This window comes from Olea europaea, chromosome 12 (assembly GCF_002742605.1).
Source record: "Olea europaea var. sylvestris chromosome 12, O_europaea_v1, whole genome shotgun sequence".
Taxonomy (NCBI): Eukaryota; Viridiplantae; Streptophyta; class Magnoliopsida; order Lamiales; family Oleaceae; genus Olea; species Olea europaea.
In genome coordinates, this window is record NC_036248.1 from 12,023,564 (window position 1) to 12,034,464 (window position 10,901).

The window sequence follows — 10,901 nt, forward strand, 5'->3', positions numbered from 1 at the left end:
TTTTCTGGTTGTGCTACAAATTTTTTCTGGGTTGAAAAACCTGTTATTCTATATATTAGAAATAACTTTGAAAACCACCAGGTTCAAAATCTGGCAGTGCCTACTTAGAGAATGGGTAAAATTTGATTGAACTTAGTTTGGAGTTTATGAACTTAATTTTATTTCTCAAACCTCTTTGCTGCCTAATAAAGAAATTTTTCATAACTTGGAGTGCATTAATCGATGGCTGGAAAGAATAAGGGTATTTGTCATAGTTGTTGACAAACTGAGCATCAATTATATGACTGTCCAAAAAAACAAAAAAACAATTATATTCAAACTGTTTACAGGGAATTGTGAAAATGATGGAGTGGAGAAGAAGGCGGAAAATATAAGCTGAATATTCTTTCGTTGTACTAAAGTTTGTGGATATTTTGACTGGAATAACAATGAAGTCCTAGAAGAAGAAACCCTTGCCATTTGATGGACACTCTAGTAATTTTTGTGATGGAATGCAATCAAGCAACATTGGGACGTCTCGAAATCAAGCTACATCACGAATTGACCACCTATTGAAAAGTGTTGTTGAATTAAAGATAGAAGAGGATGTGGAGATATCATTTAACATAACTATAAGAAAGGGAAATCGGAAGATAACGGGAAGGGAGTGTAAGGAGTAAAATTGACGTTTATGTTTGTAACACTTGTATAATTGTACCTATCGATCAAACTTATGTTATCGGATATTTCAATTAAACTACGTGTGTTAATTTTGAGGCACTAACCATATGATTATATAATAAATTGGTTTTGAAAGTCAAAAAAATGCCAGCGAAGCATTTTGGACATCATAATGTGCCTGTAGCATTATCCATGAGCCTCTAATAAAAAATCACAAGAATAATAAATAGAGTTTTAATAGAGATGTATCGTTGTCACGTAACAATTAATTTCTTGGTTCAAAGTCGAATGAGGTGTCATGCACTTCAATGTGTTGGATAATGAAACAGGTGATCAACTGCTACCCAGACGATGATGCATTTTAGAATACATTACTCAAAAGCACAATATGTATGTTTATTCATCTCGTCGAACTCGATGAAATGTTTATTCTTCCTACTCTTCCAAACATTCATAATTGGTGCTTGGGTGATAAATAAAAATCTAGATGTTTTGAAGTTAAATCTTTTTGGGGGTTCCAGGCAGCATAGTGTGTTATCGTGAATTATTGAGGTTTTCAAAAATTTTGAAATGAATTTGCAATTGAAGGTAGATGATTCGGGTTTAAATTTGTGAAATGAAACAGTTGCATTTATTATTTGAAATAGGTATTCAATAAAAAAAATATTTGCCCTTTTCAGTATTTTTCGTACGAAATTAATGTTGTATTAGTATTTTTTATTTCATATAAAGAAATCACTATAATTCAATTTCCATTTGCATTTACAAAGTAATGTACATACCTTAGGCTTATGTTTGGTCTTCATTATTACAAAAAAAATATATATATTTTTCTTATTTTTAATCATACATTCTTCAATAAAATAATATTATACGTAAATTCAATTTTTTAATCATATATTTTTCAAAAAATCAAAATTTCAAAATATATCTTTTCTGAAAATTATTTTTAATGGAGCCCAAGCACAGGGGCCTAATTTCCCCTTAAAAAACCTATAAAACCCAATAATAAGCCCACCAAAAAGAATCAGTCCAATGTTGTCTACCCTAGTTTTTGGTTCATATATATTCTCCTCTTCACTCCCACCGCGGCCACAATTTTCGATTATACTAGCATCTTGCAGGTATGTTTCTCTCACTAAAACCTCAGTTTTTCTTCAATTCTTCTCGCTGTAATTTGATTTTTCAGTACTGATTTAGATTAAATAGTTTCGATCTTTCATTTTGGTATTTTGCATTTTGTGTAGATCACAAGGATTTGAAGTCAAATGACGGTTGGAGAGGTCGCCTGCACCTACGCTTGCTTGATACTTCACGACGATGGCATCCCCGTCAATGTAAGTTTTCTTTTAACACCATACTATACGCAAAGATGTAATTTATATGCATCAAAATAGTTTTGGTATTGAACTGTAGGTGTTTATTTTTGTGTTTAGGCTGAGAAAATTGCGACACTTGTGAAAGCGGCTAATGTGACAGTGGAATCCTACTGGCCGAGTCTTTTTGCTAAACTCTGCGAGAAGAGGAACATTGAGGACCTTGTTACGAACGTTGGCGCTGGTGGAGGTGGTGCTGCCGTTGCTGTTGCTGCTCCTGCCGGTGGTGCTGCTGGTGGTGCCGCCGCCGCAGCCGCACCTGCTTCCGAGGAGAAGAAGGTAGAAATATGTGCATCTGGTCATCTTAAAATGTATTTAAATGTACTAATTCTATATTATTCTAGATATCATTTGTACACACTCATTTTATTGATTTTAGATTCCATATATTGAAATATCTAATCTCTGACTGATTGATTTTTCTTTTGGGGTAGGAGGAGCCAAAGGAGGAGAGCGATGACGACATGGGATTCAGCTTGTTTGATTAGAAGAATCTCTCTGAATGTTGGAAAACTTAGGTGATTCATAATTTGAGATTTTGATTCGTTATAGCTTTTATAATGATTAAATGTTGGGAGTTTGAAAGTTATGCAGTCTTATTATATTTATAAATCCTCAGTTTGAAAGCTTAATCCCCTATGACATATAATTAGATCAGGTGCTCAAGCCACTGAATGATCGAATGAGGATTAGACCAACTTTGATCTAACAGTTCTCTTTACTAATCTGCATTATTGGGTGCCTATTGCTATATATTTATTTTGACTAAACTTTAATTGTAAATTATATTTTATTTATTGAGAACCTTAGTTTCATAAATTATAGTAGTAAAATATGCATTAAGATTACTATGCTTAACTCTATTTTCACTTTGATGTACCAACAAAGAAATTTTATAACAATCAAATGAATTTTCCAAACATTTCACTTCTTGAAATTCAAGAAATTGGTAAATCATTGCTGAAGTAAGCCCAGATTCGCACCTGAATTTGATTGCATTCACTGTTATTGAGACAATTGTTCGTTCTTATTACTTGTTTTTGGGTTCATCATGTAATGTAAATTCTGAATTCTTCGCATATAATTAGTACAATATTCTTTATTTGGTGGTTCTCTTATAATTTGTCGGTGTAAAGGTAACTTAAAAATTAGTCCGACTGACTTTGAAGTATAAATTATAATTCAGCATGCTCTAAGATTTAAGTAGAATCTGTATGTTCTAAGGATTACAATAGTTTTGGACAGAAATTACCAATTAATTGGTCAAGATTTTCGTTAAAAAAAAAGTTTTTTGTTCAATTTTCTGGAGAAATACATGAAATTGACCCAAATAAGAGAGGTCATTTTCCAAAATGGCCCTTGACTTATCCAAACGTTTGAAACTACCTAAAAGAACCTTAAACAAATATTAAAAACAACCTATTTCATTGTAAAAATCTTCTATTTAAGTCCTTAAAAAATTAACAAGTAATTTTTCAAAAAATTTGAAAGAATTATTAATAAATAATTATAAAATGAAAAAAAAACTCAAATATAAGATAGGACCATATAATATAAAAAAGGTTGTTAAAAATAAAAAAGATATTAAGTTTGAAAAAGAAATTTATAAGATAGGATATCAAGAACAATTATATGCATCAAAAGAAATATTAAAATGTTTCAAAGAAAATTTATTAGAAAATAGGAGTGGGCATTTTTTCTCGGAACCGGACTAGAACCATTTAGAACCGGCCTGTTCGGTTTCGGTTCTCCTAAAAAATAATTTGATTTCGGGACAAATTATTAAGAACCGATCGGTTTCGGTCCGATTCTTGGTTCTAGTATGGGAGCCGCGGGGAACCGAACGGTTCTCATAGAATTTTTTTAGTGGGCATTTTTTTTATTTTTTTTTGGTAAAATATAAGACTTACTCTCCAATTTGTCCCAGAACCAAATTGGTAATATATATGACTTCCTCTTAAAGTGAAAAGAAACTTACATCAAAATAAAACAAAATTAAAAAAAAAATTGTAAAGGCAGTGACATATGGAAATGAAACGAATGTTTATGTATATAGTTCATATGTCACTTTTTAATTAAATAATTGAGAAAAATACTGAATTGTGATTACGGTTCAAGAAAATGTTAAAAAGGGACCCTTAGTTGGCATATTTTTCAGTAAAATATATGACTTACTCTCCAAACACTTTTATTTTGTTTTCATTTTGATGAAAGTTTGTTTAATAATTGAAGTACTAGACGATTTATATAAGTTAATATTTGTTTGATAACAGTAACTTATATTATTTGCATATTGTTTTAAAATTTGTATACTTAGTTTTCTTTTAATCTTTGTATAATATGTTCGGTTCTTATATATTTTTTTAAAAGTATCACATTGGTAGTTTCTTTAGATTTCTTATTAGTAAACATTTTATTTTGACATCTTCATGTAAAGAACCGGACCAGACCGAACCGGAACCGATTGATTCGGTTCCGGTTCGGTTCCATTTCTAAAATTCTCATTGGTATTCGGTTTGGTTCCTTTTAGAACCAGACCGAACCGGACCGCACCCACTCCTATTAGAAAATTTTGGTAAAGGAATTGTAAGATCAATAATCATAAAAGATATACAAGATATCATAGATAAATTAGAAAAAAGGAAAAAAAATATCTCAAAATACAATATACCTTTTAGAACAGACATAGATATGATAACAGATATTGATATTATAAATTTTCAGACATTACTAGACTTTGAAGAATTATTTAAAAATTTATGAGAAGACCAATAAAAAATAGATTACTACAAGCATATAAAAAATTAGTTTTTAACCTTACATTAAGATTTTATATACGCTTAATAACAAATAAATTAACTAAAACAAAAATAAAAGAATTTTTAGAATATTAGAATTTTAGATTTGTGATTATTAGATTATTAGATTTTTGTTTGCTCATAGTAGTATCATCCTGTTGGTATCAGAGCCAGAGAGATTATGAGAAAATATATAAAAATAAATTCCCTAAAAGATATTGAAAATAAATAAAATTAATCATTGAAAAGATAAAGAAAGACTCAAAAGTTTATGATTTTAGAGAAAAAATGTTAGGTAAACAGAAAATTGAAGAAAATCAAGACAAAGAAAATGAATGAAGAATTAGATCTACTTATAGATAATTTTGATCATTTAAGTCTAGAAAGTATAGATGATGAATATCAAATTTTAATGAATACTGGAGGAGGACTTAATCCCGTATGAACCTCTAAATAAGAATCAATAGATCCAGATGAAAGTTATGCTCCGATGTATAATAAATCATATAGACAATTTTATGATAAAATAAGAGATAAACAACCGTCTAAAGGAAATAAATATAGTAATAGATTTGAATTAAATAATAATTATGTTAAATCTGTTAATCATGGAGGAACAAAATTAGACTTAGATTGCAAAATAGACACTAAGAAAGCCTTAACGACATGGGCAAACTTAATGATATTATTCTTTTTATATAATAAAGATGATACATGGGAAAATATTGAAAGAAGAATAGATTTTTTAATTGCATCTTTTGAAGGAAATGTTAAAAATTGGTGGGAAGGAATTAGTAGTGATACAAAATCATTAATAAAAAGAAATGTACAAATAGAAATAATAAAGTCAGATAAACTAGGAATAGAAAGATTAGTAGAATATATTGCAGATGAATTCTTAGGAGAAAATTTGTTAAGAAATTATGAAGAAGAAGCAATATGGGAAAAAGATAATGCAAGAGTTAATTAATTTAACAATTTGTGATATGTGTAAAATTAAAGAATATACTTGTGAATTCAAGAATTACTATTATACTCAATTTTATAGTAATGAGAATTAAGAAGTATATCAAGATATGTATTATAATAAATTATCAGGATCATGGGGAATATATTTTAAAATAGAATTTGAAAAATACATTAAAGAAAATATAGGAATACTTAGAACACCGGGATCAAAAATAAAATTCTTGTTTGAAAGACTTGCGTATATATGTCAACAAAGACAATTATTGAAAAAATCAGAAAAATTAACTAGAATATGTTGTGAAGATATAGAAAAACCTACAAGATGGGGATGTAATTCTGAAAAAAGAAATAAAAGAAAGTATAAAAACAGAAAGTTTAAAAAATATAGAAACTTTAAGAAAAAATATATAAAACCTGAAAGGAAATATTATAAAAGAAAAAATAATATACAGAAAAATAAACCTTATAAGAAAGATAAAAAACAATGTAAGTGTTGGAATTGTAGAGAAATAGGCCATACAAGTCCTGATTACACAAAGAAAAAAGTGAGAATATTACAAAAGGATTATTTTGAAATAAAAAGTGAATTAAGTGAAATATAAGATATTGAACATTATAATAATCAGAAAATATTTATAAGTGAAGCAGATTCAGAAGATAATGGATCAGAATCTGAATAGAGAAATTGAAGAAATAGAAAATAATAACATAGAAATCTAAGAATACGAGGGAATAGAAGGTTATGGATTAAAAGTAACTTTTGATAATAATAAATTTAAGAAAATACAAAAGCTATCTTTAGATTTGAAAATAGGAAAATGGGAAATTCTAGATAGAATATGGAGAAGAGAAAGAATAGCAATAAATGAATACCATAAGATTGAAAAAATTATAGATGTTGGGACTACTCAAGGAACACATAAGATAAACCTTTTAACAAAAAGTACAGTATCAGAATTATTATTAAAAATAAGTAAAAAATATAGTGAAAAGATTCAATATGTTTATTTAGCAGGAATACAAATAATGTTTAAATCCTTATTTAGGGAAGGAATAGATTCACCATTAACTATAAGTTTACATGATAGAAGAATTATAAATCTTGAAAATGGTCATTTAGGAACTATAGAAGGAAATTTAGCATATCAAAAGTTAATATTTACTTGTTACCTAAAATATTGTGTCTCATTGAAAGACAAAAACTTTAATGAAGTCTTAAGATTACATTTCAAATTACATAGAAATGATATAATGGAACCAGGAGACCAAATTATGACTATGGAATATAGGGCATTTTATACATTTACTAATTCTAATTATGGGAATATTTATTTTAATAAATCATACATAGAAATTCATAAGGAATGTAAGGATATTAGTAAAATAGTGGAACCAAACAAACAAATAAATCTTATTCCAAAAGAATATGAATTTAATATAATAAAAAAAAGCCTGAAATAACAGAGTTAAGAGAAGAAGAAGATTATAAAATAACATTTCACAATGGAAGGTTGATAAAAAAATCAAAAAAAGTCTTAGACCACGTAATAAAAAAGAATATTTGGGAGAAACTAGTGGTATAAAAGAAATAAAATTTCATGGAAATATTGGAAATATGAAAATAGAAGGAAAATATTTTAACGGTAAAAGGTATATAAAAGGACCAAATATATTGATAGATACAGGAGCTGGTGAATGTCATATGGCTGCAAATAAAAATAAAGGATTATTGACTTACAAGATAGAACCATATGAATACAGGAATTTTGATGGACAACTATATATTACAGAATTAAGGTAAAGGTACCAATAAAAATAGGTGGGATTGATTTTTTAGTACCATGTTATTTGGATGAAAGTATGAATATTGAACCTCATATATTATTAGGAATGAGTTTCTTAAATGAATTAAAAGATTATAGTATAAAAAGAGAAGGGTTATATATAACTCATAAAAGACAAACTACATTATGTAAAATAGGAAGTGGATGAATAATCAAATAAGTTTTCCATTAGCAGTATATATACAAGTTACTATAGTAGAAACAAATATAACAACTTGTGCCTTAATTGATCCAGGAAGTGATATAACAATTTTTAAAAATTTCTTAATAAAATCATGAAATAAAAATTGTAAAATAAAAATAACAGGAGTGACTGGAGAAAACACTCAAATAATTGATAGTGCTGAAAAAGTTAATATAATACTTAGTAGTGAATAAGTTATAATAAATAAAGTATATAATTATAATAAATTAGAATGTGATATATTATTAGGAAATGATTTTATCTAATAATTTCAATATTATAAACAAAATAATTACATGATAATGTTACAAACACCTTGTGCACATTTATTAAAAATACCAAGAGAATTTAGACCCTACAGAGCTCAGCTAGTCCAGCATGGTGATAAGTGGGAAAAACGACCAATAGTGCAAGATGAATTAAGAAATAAAAAACTATCATATAAAAAGATCGTAAAAACAGAAATAGAGGTAAGTATGGAAAAGATCATAGAACAATTAGAAAAAATTTATGGAGAAAACCCATTATTATTTTGGAAACCATATCATCCTAAAGCTAAAATAAAACTGACAGAAAATGTTATAATAAGAATTAGAACAATGATGTATACCTTACAGGATATGCAAGAATTTAAAATTCAAATAAAAGAACTATTAGAACAAAAGTTAATTAGACCCAGTAATGGATCTCATAGTAGTCCAGCTTTTATGGTTATGAAACTTTTTGAGCAGATTAGAGGAAAAGCTAGAATGGTAATAAACTATAAGGAATTAAATAAATATACTAAATTCGATGGTTACTTTTTACCAAATAAAGAAGTCCTAATAAACCTTGTAAAAGGAAAACAATATTATTCCAAATTTGATTGTAAATCAGGATTTTGGCAAATCTAATAAACCTTGTAAAAGGAAAACAATATTATTCCAAATTTGATTGTAAATCAGGATTTTGGCAAATCAAAATGGAAAAAGATAGTATACAATATACAACTTTTAGTACACTTCAAGGAAAATATGAAAGGTTAGTTATGCCATTTGGTTTAAAAAATGCACCTCAAATATTTCAAAGGAAAATGAATAATATATTCAAAAAGTTTAGTAATTTTCTTATTGTTTATATAGATGATATACTAATATGCTCTAATAATAAAAAAGAACATAGGAATCATTTATTACAATTCATAAATGAATGCAAAAAGGAAGGAATTGTACTTTCTAAAAAGAAATTTATAATAGAAAAATAAGAAATAGATTTTTTGGGATTATAATAGATAGAAAAGGAATAAAATTACAAACTTATATATCTAAAAAGATAAAAAGCTTTCCAGATTAATTAAAATCCAAAGAACAAATACAAAATTTTTTAAAATGTTTAAACTATGCTGAAGGATTTATTGAAAATCTCTCAAAAAAGAGATATAAAATACAAATTTTACTTAGGAAAACAAATACTAAAGGTTGGAATAAAGAACATACTGAAATTGTTAAATTATTAAAAGAAGAATGTAAAAATTTACCAAAATTAAGATTACCAGATGAAAAAAGATAATTTAATTATTAATACTGATGCCTCGGATAAATATTGGGCAGCTATATTAAAAACAGATTTAAATGAAATATGCAGATATTCAAGTGAAAATTTTAACCAAGCAGAAATAAATTATACTACTCATGAAAAAGAATTGTTAGCAATTATTAGAGGAATAAAAAAATTTTCATTATTCCTTTTATCTAAAAAATTTATTGTTGAAACTGATAATTCTCAAGTTGCAGGATTTATTAGAAATAAGTTACCTATGGAATCTCAATATAGAAAGTTACACAGATGGCAAGTGTATTTATCAATCTACAATTTTGATATTGTTCATATTAAAGGAATAAATAATTATCTTGCAGATTTTTTGAGCAAGAATATCGAATTTGGAGATGTATAATATCAAAAATTCATTAATAGACGTCAACAGACGAATGAAATTTCTCATGGGAGAATCAGAAGATATGAAAATTGGAATTGAGCAATTAGAGCAAATGACAGAATCTATCCAACAAAATGTCAAATTGTTGGTGGAAATCTCTAATTCTCATTCCAAATATACTAAAGAATTGAATGATGGAATTGTTGATATTATTTCACAATTCGAGTCATTAAATACCAAACAGGAAATACCAATAGATACAATCTCAAAAATACAAATAGGTACACAGCCAGGAAGCAGCAGTGGACCCAGCAATATCAAAAGAGACATAGCAAGTCCCCGAAAGGTGACTATAAAAAATGGTGATGAACATACAAGAGTTATCAGGATCAAAATTGATGAAGATGATGAAACCACTTTATCATCAAAAGAAGAAGAATATAGATCATTTGCCAAAATTGTTTATGAATTGGAAGAAAATGAATCATATTTTATTGCATCAGGAGATCATGTTTATCCCAGATTAATAATTACCAAAGATGCAGACCCTTTCATGGTCAAAATGGCGACAGATTATGGATTTCTGGATTTGATCTATCCAGGAAAAGGTTTAAAAGAAATTGAAAAATTTGATGATATATTCAGGTAGAAGTTTCAAAATTTGCCCAAGGGAGATCGATTTATATCAAATTTTATTCCCGAGGTTGATGGAAGTATATACTATCTTACTGAACATATTATTACAATTGGATATATTGGCCGAGATTTTCAGATTGAGGTTGGCCGAAATAATAAATCATTGCTTAAAATCAATAAATCATGGATAAAATCTCGAAGAGTTTTGGGGATGAAAGTTCTTTACAACATTGCAAAGAACTTATATGATAAAAAATTCAGATGTTTGTGTCAATATGAAAGATGGAAACTCCTTACGAATAATGGAAAAGAAAAATTTACTATTTTGAAAGAATATATCCAGAAATTTGATTCTCATCAAATTAATGGAAGTCCTACAACAATCCAAGAATCAGGCAGATTGAGGGAGTGCCCCACATGCAGACAAGATTAAAAAGATTGATTCTTCAAGATAAAAGATGAATGAAGATAAATAAAAGGGGACCTACCACTGACAAAGCATCCAGCCAGCTGCATATG

General features: G+C 27.7%; 1 protein-coding gene across 1 annotated transcript; it reads left to right on the forward strand.

Moving 5' to 3' along the window:
- Positions 1-1,692: 1,692 nt before the first annotated feature.
- LOC111405659 (60S acidic ribosomal protein P1-like) lies at positions 1,693-2,761 on the forward strand. The gene is made up of 4 exons (XM_023034649.1): positions 1,693-1,784; positions 1,908-1,997; positions 2,097-2,315; positions 2,471-2,761. Exons 2-4 carry the CDS (start codon positions 1,929-1,931, stop codon positions 2,522-2,524), a joined length of 342 nt encoding a protein of 113 aa, XP_022890417.1. The 5' UTR covers positions 1,693-1,784; positions 1,908-1,928; the 3' UTR covers positions 2,525-2,761.
- The last annotated feature ends 8,140 nt before the right edge of the window (positions 2,762-10,901 follow it).

Excerpts from the sequence above, each read along its gene's own strand:
- LOC111405659 (XM_023034649.1), top strand. The coding sequence starts at position 1,929 with ATGACGGTTGGAGAGGTCGCCTGCACCTACGCTTGCTTGATACTTCAC. Across the intron at positions 1,998-2,096 it reads ACGATGGCATCCCCGTCAAT|GCTGAGAAAATTGCGACACT; the intron begins GTAAGTTTTCTT and ends TTTTGTGTTTAG. Across the intron at positions 2,316-2,470 it reads CTGCTTCCGAGGAGAAGAAG|GAGGAGCCAAAGGAGGAGAG; the intron begins GTAGAAATATGT and ends CTTTTGGGGTAG.